The sequence below is a fragment of the Citrus clementina genome, unplaced genomic scaffold, assembly GCF_000493195.1.
Source record: "Citrus clementina cultivar Clemenules unplaced genomic scaffold, Citrus_clementina_v1.0 scaffold_4, whole genome shotgun sequence".
Taxonomy (NCBI): domain Eukaryota; kingdom Viridiplantae; phylum Streptophyta; class Magnoliopsida; order Sapindales; family Rutaceae; genus Citrus; species Citrus x clementina.
In genome coordinates, this window is record NW_006262274.1 from 21,702,970 (window position 1) to 21,718,565 (window position 15,596).

At 38.1% G+C, this 15,596-nt stretch overlaps 4 protein-coding genes across 5 annotated transcripts; all 4 read left to right on the forward strand.

Annotated features, from left to right (window-relative positions):
• Positions 1-1,185: 1,185 nt before the first annotated feature.
• Positions 1,186-5,920, forward strand: LOC18043316 (serine/threonine protein phosphatase 2A 57 kDa regulatory subunit B' theta isoform). Of its 2 annotated transcripts, none has more exons than XM_024185862.1 (3): positions 1,186-1,645; positions 2,030-3,303; positions 5,050-5,920. In XM_024185862.1, the coding sequence occupies exons 2-3, from the start codon at positions 2,086-2,088 to the stop codon at positions 5,356-5,358; spliced, it is 1,527 nt and encodes a 508-aa protein (XP_024041630.1). In that variant the 5' UTR covers positions 1,186-1,645; positions 2,030-2,085; the 3' UTR covers positions 5,359-5,920. The 2 variants fall into 2 exon arrangements, with proteins under 2 accessions (XP_024041630.1, XP_006438131.1); XM_006438068.2 differs by having other exon boundaries at positions 1,186-1,380; positions 1,560-3,303.
• A 708-nt stretch (positions 5,921-6,628) lies between these two features.
• Positions 6,629-7,180, forward strand: LOC18043317 (salutaridinol 7-O-acetyltransferase). The gene has a single exon (XM_006438070.1). The coding sequence runs from the start codon at positions 6,629-6,631 to the stop codon at positions 7,178-7,180; it is 552 nt and encodes a 183-aa protein (XP_006438133.1).
• A 338-nt stretch (positions 7,181-7,518) lies between these two features.
• LOC18043318 (BAHD acyltransferase BIA1) lies at positions 7,519-7,971 on the forward strand. Its single transcript, XM_006438071.1, has one exon. The coding sequence runs from the start codon at positions 7,519-7,521 to the stop codon at positions 7,969-7,971; it is 453 nt and encodes a 150-aa protein (XP_006438134.1).
• Positions 7,972-13,550: 5,579 nt separating this feature from the next.
• LOC18043319 (BAHD acyltransferase At5g47980) lies at positions 13,551-15,094 on the forward strand. The gene has a single exon (XM_006438072.2). The coding sequence runs from the start codon at positions 13,575-13,577 to the stop codon at positions 14,949-14,951; it is 1,377 nt and encodes a 458-aa protein (XP_006438135.1). The 5' UTR covers positions 13,551-13,574; the 3' UTR covers positions 14,952-15,094.
• The last annotated feature ends 502 nt before the right edge of the window (positions 15,095-15,596 follow it).

Genomic DNA, 15,596 nt, shown 5'->3' on the forward strand with positions numbered 1-15,596 from the left:
ATTGAAATTAAAAATTAAAAATTAAAAATTAATCTTCTGGTAGATATTGAGAAGTATGTCCGGATTGTTGTGCCAGTAGACTTCTGCACCGCAAAATTTTAAAAATAATTATTAAAAAGAAAAAAAGAAGACTTTGGATGGAAAAGAAAAGTTATCAACTCTATACCCTTTTTGCAAGGGTCGTTGCCATTGCGTGGTCACAACTGCAGTTAGTTATATTTTGGGGCATGCAATTACTATGAAAAATGGTTCAAAACTATATGGGACCTTACCTTAACCTTTGGTTTTGAAATGTAATTATACCATCATCTAAATTCGCCATTTTTTCCCCTCAATCTAAAGCACTTGCGTAATATATCACACTTGCTATAATTTCAAAGTTTGGTCAAATTCTACGCCAACGGTTTCTACTATCTTAAATCCCATAATCCCCATAGGACAATGAAAATAATAATTCAAATGGGTATATAAGGTGATGGATTGATTGATTTTTTGTTTTTTGTTTTGGATTAAATGATGGACAGATTTTTTTTCGCAAAAGGGTTTTCAAAGGTGATTTCCATTTATGGGTTCGCGTAGTTGGTATCAAAGCATTCACCATATGAAACATAGGATGCGATGCACCATACTTCAAAGTTATGTGATACAGTGATAGTGTATAGGTAGGTGCGAGTTTATTATGATATTGTTGCATTTTGAGGAGGGCTAGTTCTCATGCGGATGACGACATTTGCAGAATGCTGTAAGTTGCCATGATCCTACATCTCATGCATGTTATGTGTACCGAAAAATAATAATCTAAATAAGAAAGAATACGGACAGGATTTGTGAGACTAAAAGAAAAAGAAATGATAAAAATATTTCCAAAGAGTTCATCATTTTTTGTTTTTAGTTATTGGGTAGGTGCTTGTTCGTTCACGTTCTGATTTTCCCAAATCCCAAATGTGGTACAGTTGTTAAGGCTGATGACGTTGTTGGATAATGCAATCAAGCATATAACAAAATCATTAAAAAAATCTAATTACCTCTTTAAATTAAACTCAGTTTAGTTTGAGGTTGTTGATTGTTTTACTTTTTAACTTTAACCCAGACGATAATATTCTTAGTTACAGTTGTTTTTACAAAATACAAAGATTCTCTCTTTGTCAACTCTTGTTATCTTGTTAGGTTTAGACTTAGATGATATGTTCCATTTACGGACAGTGTGATTAGTGAATACAACGGGCAGCTGCTTAATTTGGCTTTGGTGGGTTTATTATTCTTCTCTCTCTCTCTTTTTTCCGTCCAAAGTGATTGCATTAAAGAAAAAGAAATAACTAAAGAAAATCGAAAGCCTTGGCTTGGCCTTTCACAAGTTCCTAGCTTTTAGTGCCTGTGACTGTAAGTAACCACCAATCACTTTACTCTCTTCCCATTTCATCTGAGTTTTGCTTCTCACTGCATCTTCTGTTGCTTTTCCCTCGTGCTATCACTCGGTAAATTTTTCACTGTTCGAGCTCTCTATTTTTGAATTTTTTGTAATGTTATTTTTGGTGTTTTTGGTTGAACCCGGATACTAGCATCGGGTAGCTGCTAATTGAGAAGAAAGCAGGAGGGGGAATCTTTGGAAATGGAATGAGAAGAGGCTTGAAAATAGGAGCTTCTGGTGGGTTTATATTTAGTGTATATAGGAGCTTATGGTTAATTTGTTATTTGTTCATTTCTGCACGAGGGTTCTTGAATTTTAAGTCGAAGGGTGTCATTTATTGTTCTTGAATTTCGTACACTTGAAGAAAGTTTTCTGATTTATTAGAGGATGATGTGTCAAAGTAAGAGATATTGCTCTGATGATTTCATTGATGCTACCGCCTGCTGGGGTTTCTGAAATCGTCATCTGGGGGAGGGTTTCTTTATCTTGTAATTTGGTTCATCTTGTTGGGTCTGTTGATTCTGTGCCTTGAAATGCATTTTATGCATCTGGGTTTTCGTCTTTAATTTGTGATGTGGAGGTTCTTGTCTTTCTGATGGGGTGGCTTCTGCTTTGAATCAGCATCTGGTTTGGCTACTAAAGGACTTCTGCTGTTCAGCGTCTACAAAAATTGAGCTATGATCAAGCAGATACTTGGCAGGCTTCCACGGAAGCCATCCAAGTCATCTGAGAATCGCGAATTTGGGGGTTCATCTACCCCTTCTTCAAATGCTACCAGCGGTTCAAGCAGCTATGATCTTGTGAGTAATAGGCCAATGAATACGGACCATATGCCTCTTCCAGGCTTCGATTCTGCTTCAAATTTAGGAGATGGTCAAGGAAGTAAATTTCCTCAAGTTGGAAATCCAAGACTGAATGGCAACTCGGTAGTTGCTCCCTATGAAGCATTGCCTGGATTTAGGGATGTTGCAAGCTTTGAAAAGCAAAACTTGCTTATTAGAAAGCTGAATCTATGCTGTGTTTTGTTTGACTTCACAGATCCTACTAAGAACTTGAAAGAGAAGGACGTCAAGCGGCAGACATTGCTTGAGCTTGTGGATTTTATTACTTCTGCAAATGGGAAATTCACAGAGACAGTCATGCAAGAAGTTATAAAGATGGTATCTGTGAATTTATTTAGGTCACTTTCACCACAACCCCGTGAAAACAAGACTTTAGAAGCGTTTGATCTGGAAGAAGAAGAGCCTTTGATGGACCCTGCATGGCCTCATTTGCAAATTGTGTATGAATTCTTTCTGAGATTTGTTGCATCCCCTGAGACAGATGCAAAGTTGGCTAAGCGGTACATTGATCACTCGTTTGTTCTCAAGTTGTTGGATCTCTTTGATTCTGAGGATCCCAGGGAAAGGGAGTATCTCAAAACAATTCTACATCGTATATATGGGAAGTTTATGGTGCACCGCCCATTTATTAGGAAAGCTATCAACAATATCTTCTTCCGTTTTATATTTGAAACAGAGAAGCATAATGGGATTGCCGAGCTTTTAGAGGTTTTGGGCAGTATAATCAATGGTTTTGCTTTGCCACTTAAAGAAGAACACAAATTGTTCCTTATAAGGGCTCTAATTCCACTACACAAACCAAAGTGCCTTGCAATGTACCATCAACCATTGTCATACTGTATTACACAGTTTGTCGAGAAAGACTGCAAACTTGCAGACACTGTTATAAAGGGTTTGTTGAAGTATTGGCCAATAACTAATAGTTCAAAAGAGGTTATGTTCCTAAGCGAACTAGAGGAAGTTTTAGAAGCAACTCAACCACCAGAATTTCAAAAATGCATGGTACCCCTGTTCCGTCAAATTGCTAGTTGTTTGAGCAGTTCACACTTTCAGGTAATAAGACTTCAAACTTTGATCTTCATGCAGCTCAAGGTTTTTATGTTCTGAAAGAATTTCACTTCCTATCTTGAACCATGCTATTAAATGTTTTGTTTTCTTCCGCTTGCTTGTTCGTGGCTCTTTTCCGTGGTATTTTCACTTTTTACTATTCAAACATTTGAGTAGTAATTGGCATTCAGACGTAGGAAGAAGTGCTTACAATGTAAGCTTTCTGAGCAAACTTGAAAATTCCTTTTTTTAAAAAAAATTATTATTATTATTGTTATTATTATTTTGTTTTTAGATTTTTCCTTTTGTCAACTTTGCTGAATGTAATTGTTGTCGATGTCTGTCACTTGCCACTGTTGTGAGCTCGCAACCACATGTAATTATGTGATTATGTCAAAATCATCCTTTGGATTTGACTTTGGCTTATCTGCTCTGCTTTGGATGCTGTGATTGATGTATTAAGCTTTGTTGTACTTACTTCCCGATCTTTTGGAACCTATTCACTCTAGAGCGCTTGCATATTAATTAGTAAGCAGGAAAACTTTTATTTTGGTCAAAATGAAAAATCAAATATGTTAGTGTAGCATAATACACAAGTTTACTGTATCATATTTTTGTTGAAGTTGAATGTTTCTGATGGCTACTGGCCAGGATGGATGAATGGATATCATGTACTTTAATGCTAATGATTAGCTGGTTGTGGTAGTCGGCAATGTGAAATAGTTAAGAGAATATAGTTTGAGCTCATTGATGAGTGAAATAGGACTAGTTCGATGTGGATAAACAATCTAATTATCCAGCTTAATCTGGCTCAGCATTGAAAATAGGTAGGTAATATTCCAGGAATTGGTTTGCTACTGGATATTGGAGGGTCTTTGTGATTCTGCATCCTCGTTGAGATCTGGAATTTCATCTGCTGTTTTTTAATATTATTAAAAACTTGTCATCCACAAATCCCGAAACAGATTTGTTATATTTAGTTATTTTCTAGATAGTTGACCACTGGAATTATGTTACCATCAATGGCACTCTTGGCTTATGTGATTTGTGCTCATTTTTGTCATAGTTGTCAAATTTAAATGTAAGAAATTGCATTTTTGCTGGTGGTGACTATTCTTCACCAATTTTAGTCTGTGTGTGGTGACAAATTCAGTAAGATGAGAACGGGGGTGAAAAGCGAAATTGGTTAAGGAAAAAGCATGTGGAGGCCAATATTTCAACAAATTTCTTCAGAAAGTTATCCTGGTAGATTATATATTTTGTTGCTACTGGGTTTTTAAGTTAATGGATTGGAATTCCACCATTTTAGGAGGAGGTGCGCTTGTGATGCCAGGTTCCTTTTAATGCAGTAATGGTTTGAATTATTCTTTCTTTCAAAAGTAGTGTGCTCAAGTCTCACAGTAATTTTTCGTTTTTACTGGTGGTGAGATGACAGAAGTTAACCGGGTTAATTAGAGCTTGGCTAGTTCTTAGGTTAGATAAAAGATATGGGCTTCCCCATGGTAAGTTCTTGGTTAGTACTTAATAACTGGCAAAATCTGTTCCAGTCATTTCAAGTTTGAGTCAGTCAACTGTCAAAAAGTCTCCAATGCTGTTTCCCATATGGGCAGATGTATTTTTATTTAATTCAAGTTCCCTGAATGAGTTTCCCATTTTAGAGTCTATGCGGAATATTCTCTTTCTGTTTGCTGGTATAAAAATCCTTGTCTGTTTATAAATTAAATTTTGGCCACTTTATGATTGCTTTTACAGGTGGCCGAGAGGGCTTTGTATCTGTGGAACAATGATCACATTGAGAATTTAATCAGACAAAACAGGAAAGTTATTCTGCCCATTATCTTTCCTGCCTTGGAAAAAAATGGTTGTAACCACTGGAATCAGGTGGTCCAGAACTTGACAGTTAACGTCCGCAAGATATTCTCTGAAATTGATCCTGAGCTATTTGATGAGTGTTTGCAAAAATTCAAAGAGAGTGAAGCAAAAGTGGAGGAGATCAGAACCCAATGTGATGCCTCATGGAAGCGCTTGGAAGAGATTGCTGCTGCAAATTCTACCAAGTAGTGAAGCAGTTATTGTACGCACCATGATACCTAAGCAAACATCTTCAAGCAAGTGATATGAAGACATTTTTTGTGCAGTTAAGGGTTGCAATTTTACAGACAAGTGTGGTAGCCCTCAAGGATAACGTTCGTTAGGTGATTTAATGCTTGTAGATTGATGTCCATACTGCTTATACTCCTAATTTTGGATTGTTAGCACCCCGATGGTTGTAAGCTCTTAATGCAGCAAGACTATGGTGTTCGCAAAGATATCATCTTCTGCTTACTTGATGAACAGGTGCTATTGCTGAGCTCCACTTTCCCAGTTTCAGGGATGTGGAGAGTAATTTTTGTGTTCCGATGGTTGATATCGTGAGAAGCTCTATGAAGGAGCTAGCTACAGTACTGGTGATTTTGCTTGCTGAACTGCTCGATATAATGTCTTATGTTGTGTGTGTGTGTGTGTGTATATATATATCCATTGTTCTTGCAAATGAAACCTTTAGTTTGTGTGCGGTCTTGTATGTATAAACATTGATAGACGTGTGAATGGGTTTAATTGGGATATTGTGATTTTTTATTTATTTATTATTATTATTATTTCTTTTTTGGCGTTGTACTCTCCCCTTCTGGCATGTGTGTTCCACAGCTAAACCGTATTTCTCGTGTACCATCTTATACTGGCATTCAGGTCTTGTTCTAAATGTCCTGGTAATTTGGAACTAGTATTGCTTAGCCAGCTTGGGAAGTAGATGAAGTTTACCGAGTGTAGAAATTTTGTCTTTTTACATTTGTGAACACTGAACAGGAGAGGAGACGAGTCCATTGCAAGGCATTACAGATGTCTTTCGGGACGTGGCTTTAGATTTTTCTTTATTATTATTTCCTAATGTATAGTTCTCAATTTTAGACTCCACTTCAGTTAATCTGGTAAGAATTCAATAATTATGCAAATTTGTTTTATTTGCATCTTCAATCAAACTATTTCTGTTGTCTTTAAAAAGAAACCCCAATGGCCATTTGAATCTTCCTAATCTATATTATCTTCCAATAGTTAATATCAGGTGAGCAGTCGTTTTCTGATGGAAACTTTTGTTCATGTAAAACATCTGGGTGATGTTTTGATAATTCAATTATTTGGAACTACCCATCTGCTGCTCTTTCTGCATCACCATCTCCTATTAAAAGATTATGAGAACGTGAATCATGATTAGCGGAAATAATGCAGACCCCTATGACAAGCTATTTATTATATAAGACCAGGCAAGAATCATTCAACCAGCAAGAGCAAGATGGCTGGTGAATTAGAAATTGAAAATATTAGCAGAGAAACCATCAAACTATCTTCTCCAACTCCCAATCACCTTAGAAATTTTAAGCTTTCATTTTTAGAACAAATAGCTCCAGTAATGTACACACCAATAGTGTTGTTCTATTCACAAAACGGTGATTCTGATCACCCTGGTGAGGCTGCAAAAATGTGCCAGTGTCTGAAGACATCCTTATCAAAAATCTTAACTTTGCTCTACCCATTTGCCGGGAGATTCAAAGATCATGCTTCGATTGAATGCAATGATGATGGGGCTGATTTTCTTGAAGCTCAAGTCATTTGCCGTCTATCAGACAGTCCTCGACAACCTAATGCTAATAATCTACGGACGTTCCTACCTATTGAGATTGAATCCATGGAAGCAGTAACAAACATTTTGCTTTGCGTTCAAGCTAGCTTCTTTGAATGTGGTGGAATGCCAATTGAAGTGTGCCTTACACACAAGCTTACAGATGCAGACACACTATGCACATTCATCAAAAGCTGGGCTGCCACCGCTTTTGGGGCTAGCTAGCCAAATTATACCGCATCCTGAATTCCTCACAGCATCAGTTTTCCCACCAAAAGATCCTCCAATGCTGCCCTTGCCATTCCCTCCAGGCAACTGCAAAACAAGGACTAGGAGGTTTGTGTTCACAGCTTCAAAAATTGCCGCACTTAAAGCTAAAGCAGCCGGTGCATGCGTGCAGCAGCCATCGCGAGTAGAAGCTGTTACCGTACTCATTTGGAAATGCTCAATGATTGCAATATCAAGCACAACGGTCCGGGGATGTCCACGGCTATCTCAGGCAACGCATGCAGTGAACTTGCGTAAATGGACTCGGAGACCAATGCCCGCCAATTGTGTGGGAAATGTACGTAGTGGGGATTCTCTCAGCAGAGTCATCAGCCGAGGGTGAGATAGAGCTGCAAGAATTGGTTTGTAAGCTGAGGAAGGGAAAACATGAACTTGTTGAAATGAGTTCAAAAAAGGCTGACCTAGCACTAGGAGAAGAGACCTACAAAAAGATTGTCTATGTAGGAAGCCTGGCCGCAAGAGACGACACAGAAAGCTATAGCTACAGCAGTTGGTGTGCGTTCCCATTTTATGACGCGGATTTTGGGTGGGGGAAGCCAACATGGATGACAGCAACCAGTTGGGCATTCAATAATATTGTTTTGATAATGGATGCAAAGCATGGTGATGGAGTTGAAGCTTGGGTGGATTTAGATGAAGATGCGATGTTCTTGTTCGAACAGAATGAAGAGTTGCTTGCATTTGCTCTGTTGAATCCCAGTGTCCTACCTCATTCACAATCAAATTGATTGATGATATGCATGCATAACAGTCACTTTCTAATAATTAGTAGAAGCATCTTATTATTAATGTGTCCTTCAATAATTTCTTTTTCTTTGTACCTTTTTTTTTTTCGTTTTTCTTCATGCGTCTTCACTTTGTAATAAACTAATAATGTTAACGCTGAAATCCGGTTAAGTTGGTTAGCAGCTTGATGCCAAACCCCTGTGTGAGCATTAAATTTATTTCGTAAGAAAACAACTTGTCAATTATCAAGTATACCCTACAACCATCAATAGATAATCCATAAATACCTGAAATCACAAAGGACGGTAAGAGGCATTGATTTTCAGCGTTAACCTTCTAATGCTCAAGTCAATTTATAGATTTACATAAAAAATAAAATAATTAACCTCTAGTTTCTGATAAAGAATAATTTTAGGAAAATGTAATAGAAAACTAAAATTGAGAAGGAGAGTTGAACCTTCCTCTTTATTAATTATCTTAGAGATTTTTATGGATAATGAAGTTTTACCCTCAATGTATTTGTGACTGGATGATGGAAATAAAGAAATGCTTTTTTTTTTTTTTTTGCTATTCCCCCTTCCTTCATGCCCATAAAGACTGATGTTCCTCTTGGAGGAGTGATTCCCTTTTTTTCGTCACCCAAAGAGATAGAAAGAAAGGTTGGTTCATCGCCCCACCATAAGCGCAAGTCATTTTTACTTTTTTATGAAGGAATCAGCCTAGGCTGCCCTTCCACTTCCTTTGCCCCTTTCTTTTTTTATTTTATTATTATTAAAATAAAAGGATAAAATAAAAAGAAAGTGGGCTTACTAAACCCACCTATAACACTAGAAGCAAAATTCCCCACATCACATAGGCATATTCCCTAATCTTCGTTGTCTCCATTATAAAGGCACACTCATTATGGGATCAACCATCTATGACGATGAAAGAACTCAATAATCTTCATTATAAGAGCCCACGCATGATGCGGATAACCCCACATGGCAATGAAGGGACCCATTGATTTCTAGTATAAGGACCTAAACATCATGGGTTCAACCCTATATAGCATTTATGGACCATAAATCTCTAATGTCTCCACCATACAAAGGGCTTATGTTGATGAGAACACCCCATATGACGTTTAAAGAACCTCCATACTCTCCATTAAAGTAATACATCCCACGCATGGGGTGACGCCCCCGTGACTATGATTTGATCCCGTATGATCTTTAGAAATCATGCATGCTTGGGACCAACCCCTATGATGATAAAAAGAATACCCAAGCGTGGTGAAGAGCCTCAAGCACAACACATAATATAAATGTCTCGAGCATGGTAAAGAGCCCTCAGACACAACACATATATGCCTCGAGCTCAGTGAAGAGCCTTCGGGCGTAGCAAACAAAGTAAATCCCTTGAGCATGGTGAAAGTCCCCAACCACAACACACAAATGCCCTAACATGGTGAAGAGCTCCTGATGCAACATATAAAATACCCCGAGCATAGTAAAGAGCCCCTGGGCGCAGCATATAAATGGCTGGAGCTCAGTGACGAGCCCTCAGGCACGACAAACAAAATAAATGCCTTGAGTGAGGAAAAGAGTCCCTAAGCGTGGTACATAAATGCCCTGAGCTCAGTGAAGAGCTTCCGAGCCCAGCACGTAAAATACACACCTTGAGTGCAGTGAAGAGCCTCAGGCGCAACACATGAAATAAATGCTTCAAACGTGGCGAAGATCCTTCAAGTGTGACACATGAAATAAGCAACACGAGTGCGGTGAAGAGCCTTCAGACGCGACACATAAATGCTTAGAGCTTGGTAAAAAGTCTCGGCCACGACAAATAAAATAAATGTCGTAAGCTTAGTGAAGAGATCCTAGGTGCGGTAAACAAAATAAATGCCTCAAGTGGGTGAAGAGGCCCTAGGCGCGGCACATAAATGCCACAAACGCAATAAAGAACGGGCGCAACACATTAAATAAATGCCTTGAGTGTAGTAAAGAGGCCCCGAGTGTTATACGTGAAATAAATGCTCCAAGCGTGGTGAAGATCCTGTGGGTGCAAAATAAAAGCCATAAGCGCAGTTAAGAGCCCCCGCACGTGGCATATAATATAATATAAACTCTCCAAATGTGGTAAAAAGCCTCAAGCATGATACATAATACAAATTCTCCAAGTGCAGCAAAGAGCCTCGAGTGCGGCACATAATGCCAATTCCCCAAGTGCAGCGAAAAGCCCTGAGCATAGCATGTAATACAAAAGCCTTAAGCACGGCGAAGAGCCCCAAGCACGGCAGATAACACAAACTCCCTAAGCACAATGAAAGGCCCCGAGTATAGTAAATAAAACAAATGCCTTTTAGTGTAACAATAAAATACAGACTCAACCCATAAACTCCAAAGGCACCACTTGAGAGCTATTTATCGTGACCCTATCTCACGCCCTTTGTCACCAGCATCTTTGCCTGCAGTAAAGTTCACTGCGTCTGTATCTCCTATAGCAGACTAGTCAGCAAAAGTCAAACTTGGATCACGAGAAGGGTTAGCTCCTCCGTGAATATCTTCTGGTGAATTTAAGAAAGATTCCCTCTTTCCACGTGGATAATTCAGGGATTCTCTTTCGATCACAAAGTGTTCCCGTCACTTGAGCATAAGATAAAAACAAATGATATTTCTCTACAATCATTTTTGGGATTGTCGATGGCATAAAAACAGTTCAACACCGAACACTAAGCCTGCTATTTCAAATCAAACGTTTCTTCTTCGACCTTCTCTTTAGCCTTTTTTGTTCCATCGCAAATTAAAATTCTTTTGATTATTAAAAGAGTCCCTCCCCTCGCAGTATCTTTGTCTAATATCTACTACCTCCTTGTGAAACTTCCTTACTTCCAACGACAATTGAGAATTTCATTTTAGGATTTCGTTCGCGACCTGGTCATTAGGAATAACAATCTATGGGATAGAGATAATGGCGTGCCAAAAACATTACTATAAGCATGAGAAATATAGCCAGGACCAACTGACAACCAATTGGAGAGAACCCTTCATCGTTTCCCCAAGCAGTCGGTCTTGCAGGACTTTCTTGGTAAAGCATAAGCCACTCAGGCTTGAGGGTTTTCTACGCAACCTGTAAAAGATTGAGAAGAACCTTATCGTCATTTGGATCAATAAATCTTTTGCAACTAGCCTCTTCCCCTTGTCAACTGCAGATCTAGTCTCATAGTATAAGGGAATATCCCACGAGATACTCTCATGAGTTAATAAAGAGGCCTTTCAGGAAAAGCTCGCTCCGTAAAGAGCCTGAGCGTAATCTTTTGCACGTATTTTATGGGTCCCTAGTGGGGCTTAATGGTTCATTCTGGTTAGTTTTAAGAGAATTTTTTTTATTTTAAACATTTTCTCTCACATGAGCTACCTAGCATGAAACATAAAGATATGGTCCTTCTATCTTACATGCATGTAAGATATATTTCTCTCACATGAATGGTATGTGGGTCCCACACATGCACTATTCATGTGAGGAGAATGTATCTTACATGCATGTAAGATAGGGTTTACCAAAGATTAAAGGAATCATAATGTTACTGAAAGTGACGTGAAAGAGACAATAACTCAATACAAAAGAAATTCTCCAAATTAAACAAAATGGACAGCCTCCAAATAGCCAGGGACATTCCTTAAATCATTAGAGACAAACCCCGAACTAGTTGGGCACAATCCCTAAAAATGAAGGACAACCCCTATGGCTATGAAAGATAGTCCCTAGGGATTGGAGATAGTCTTCTGAACAAAATATACAAATAAAGTGGAAGGAGAATGTCCCAATGCCTTCTACTTGAGGATCTTTCTATATCTTTATCATCTATAGAGCTCCATCTTTGGCCAGAAGGTTTCATAAGACAACAACTAAAAAAAATGAATATGGGGATTTTTCTAAGGGATCAGGGGACAATCTTCATAAAGATTGTTTTTAATGAGAATATCTCCCCATGCGTCATTATCCCTCAAGTAGAAATTTAGTATCTTTCACCTCATTCTTCGCTAAAGAATAGTAGGGGAATTTTGTTGATATAAAATATAGACCAAAGGTATTGAGGACATGACACATGGGAAATATGACTCAAGATTGTGATAAAGAATTAACGGGAAGATGAAGAGGTAGGATAAAATGGGAAGATCTTGAAGAACCAGTCTTAATTAGTCAAATTATTTGAGAGTAACAAAAAAATACCTCCTACAAAATATCTAAGTTGTCACGTGTCTATACAGGACCATGTGATAATGACAACTACGCCAATCCACCAGGCCATGCCATTATAATACGGTCCTCACCTGGACTGTCTTCAAAATATCTCCTTGTAAGCTGCTAAAATTAAAATTGAGGAAATAAGACCATAAACAAAGCCACTTCCACTATCTCTATTAAAGTCGGGTGTTCCTCAGCCCAATTAGCTCATTCAAAATAGGCTAATTAGGGTTGTGGACACGCTGCCAGTATAGATTGTCCCCTAATGGACAATTACCCAACCCAAGCAAGCTTAAGAGCCCTTAGAAGAGGGGCTAAATTATCCTTAAAACCTTACATGATGAGGGAAATAACTAACAACTCCTCGCCATGTGTCCAAAAGGACACAAAAATGCCCTAAGGGACACTTTACCTTAAAAGGTCGGGTTATAGGGTAAGTTTACTTATTTACAAAATATTCAACTGTTCTTCTATTTTAGAATTTGTTGGAAATCCACCACCTCCTTCAACATCTAACTGGCTTGACTAGATTTCGACGTCAACGACGACAACAACAAAAAAAGCAATAATACTCCCTCATTATTGATTGTTTCATTTAATTTTATCCAATTTCAAGCACTAAACACAATTGTTTTGTGCTTATCCAAGAATGGAAATTGGGTTTGGGGTTTGGTTGGTCGAGATAAACGTGGGAAGAAAATCATTTTCCAAGATGATAATATAATATAAATGAGTGTTTGTTTAGTCCAAAAAGGCGTGCTTCACGTTTTACTTTTATTGCCATCATTCATTCATGATCGATGGCTGATTCATTAATCATATTTTGTCTTTTACCATTCTACAAAGAAACAGAAGTCACTTCATAGTTTTCCTTGATTGGTGGCCACAACTCAAGAAGCAACAAACCTGACCCCACATTTTCCCGTTTGGGTATAAACACCTTGTAAAATCGAAAAAGAAAAAATAATAATGATAATAATAAAATATATATATTTTATACTATCCCTGTGGTTTGATTTAATCTCTCATTAAACTGTTATAGTTTGCAAAATGCCTGAATACATCCCTGACTATCAAATTTTAATATATAATTTGATAATTATACCTTAGTAAATTTGTTTAATTCAAATAAATTTAATTTAATTTTAAACAAAGATCATGGTAAATTACAGATTATTGTTTTAATATTTAATTTGTAAGGGAATAAAAAAATATTAACAATTATTCCTCACTAAAAAAAAATTCTAACTTGTTATTATAAACAACAATAATTAAAAATGTTAACTTATTTGACCAGTAATTGTGTAATCATTTTTGTTTGTGAAAAAAGCCTCTGTATATATAAAAGGGATTCAAGTGCATTAGATAATTGAAAATGACTAAGGCAAAAGAGAAAGAGATGAAGGTTGAGATTATATCAAAAGAAACCATCAAGCCCTCCTCTCCAACACCAAATCACTTAAAAGATTACAAGTTATCCCTTTTGGATCAGATTGCTCCTCCATCTTATGAAACTCTGCTTCTCTTTTACTCCTTCAATGGTGATGATGACCGACAACATGACCACCATATTTCAGTTTATAAGGCTAATAAGCTATCCCTACAGCTAAAGCAATCACTTTCAGAAACATTAACTCGCTTTTACCCACTTGCCGGAAGAGTTAAAGATAACATCACAATCGATTGCAGCGACCATGGAGCAGTTTATGTGGAAGCACAAGTCAACTGCTTGCTCCAAGACTTGCTCAAACAACCAAACGGAGACTCAGTCATACAACTCGTCCCCATTCAATTAGCCGAAGAATCGAAACCTGGTTTATTGCTATTCGTTCAATCTAGCTTCTTTACCTGCGGGGGTGTTGCAATTGGTGTGTGCATTTCACACAAGATAGCAGACGCAGCAACGGTGGTCACATTCATCAGAAGCTGGGCAGGGGCAGCTGCGGGCGATCATCGTCGAGTGTACTATCCATCATACAATGCATCATCTCTATTCCCACCAAGGGATGTCACAGCCACAGCCATGTTATTTTTAAATCCACCTTTTAACATGGCGATGAAAGAGAAGTGCTTTACAAAGAGGTTCGTGTTTTATGGCCCCAAGATTGCTGCTCTTGAAGCTGCTTTATCGGCCCCTAGCACAAGAGGGGAAGCTGTGACAGCGCTCATTTGGAAATGCGCTGTGAACGCATCAAGATCAAACTCAGGGGTTTCAAAGCTATCTATACTCTCCCGATCTGTTGACATACGCAAAATAACCGTTCCCCCTTTGCCCGACAACTCCGTCGGGAACCTTGTCGGGTACTATGCTTCCCAAAAGGACGAGAGCGATATACAATTACAAGGCTTGGTTCGTGAGCTAAGAAAAGGGATTCAAGATTTCAGCAAAAGCTACCTGCAGAAGCTTCAAAGAGAGGATGCACTTGAAGCCATCACCGAGTCTTGCAAAGATGCCATTGCCATACTCATCAGCAATGACGTTGACTTATACGTATGCAACAGTTTGTGTGACGTTTCGTTGTATGATATTGATTTTGGGTGGGGAAACCCGACGTGGGTCACTAATATTTCTTCTAATGCCGCAAATCACAAAAATCTTGTGGGTTTGATTGATTCGAGCACGGGAGATGGTTCAATTGAGGCTTGGGTGACTCTCAGTGAAGCAGACATGGCCTTGTTTGAACGCGATCCTGATCTGCTTTGTTATGCTGCAACCTTTGATTATCCGAGTGTCTTAAAGTCTTATCTTTAATCTTTTTCTTTTCTTTTTTTTGTTTTCAGAAAATGTATTTGATACTTACTGTGCATACGAGTTAATAAATAATAGTAAGTTGTTTGTGTGGCCTGGTTGGGTAAATTTATCAAAATTTGCTTGTGTTGTGGGTAGATTATTAATTGGGAGTCCCTGTGTTACAATTAATGTAACATACACACTCAACAACAATCACACAAATAATAGACCCACATAATTTGTGTGGTTGTTGTTGAGTGTGTATGTTACATTAATTGTAACATAGCATTTACCTTATTAATTAGTTAATTACCAATTGTTTTTTTTTAATTTTTTTCTTTTTCTTCACCCTTTTTCAAGTTAACTAATGCTCACACATGTACAAAAAAACGACCAAAAAAAAGAGAAAAAGGTTCCATCCACGACTCCACGTTTAATTAATGCAAAATCATCATTATTGCCTATTTATCTGCCGAATGTCCATTGGTGGTTTCAAAAGGTTGACCTTAATTAGCTAAAAGTGTGAGTGATTCGGTACTCTCACTCTTTAAAAGAGGTCAGGGGTTCAAGCCCCGTTCTCGTATGGAGTCACCACTTTGGCCAGCACTTTATTCCTTACGGGCCGACTCGGTGCGAGCGAGAATTAGTCTGGGTTATGGTACGGGT

Coding starts and splice junctions, on each gene's coding strand:
- LOC18043316 (XM_024185862.1), top strand. CDS start 2,086: ATGATCAAGCAGATACTTGGCAGGCTTCCACGGAAGCCATCCAAGTCA. Junction 3,304..5,049: donor TGAGCAGTTCACACTTTCAG/GTAATAAGACTT, acceptor TTGCTTTTACAG/GTGGCCGAGAGGGCTTTGTA.
- LOC18043317 (XM_006438070.1), top strand. CDS start 6,629: ATGGCTGGTGAATTAGAAATTGAAAATATTAGCAGAGAAACCATCAAA.
- LOC18043318 (XM_006438071.1), top strand. CDS start 7,519: ATGTACGTAGTGGGGATTCTCTCAGCAGAGTCATCAGCCGAGGGTGAG.
- LOC18043319 (XM_006438072.2), top strand. CDS start 13,575: ATGACTAAGGCAAAAGAGAAAGAGATGAAGGTTGAGATTATATCAAAA.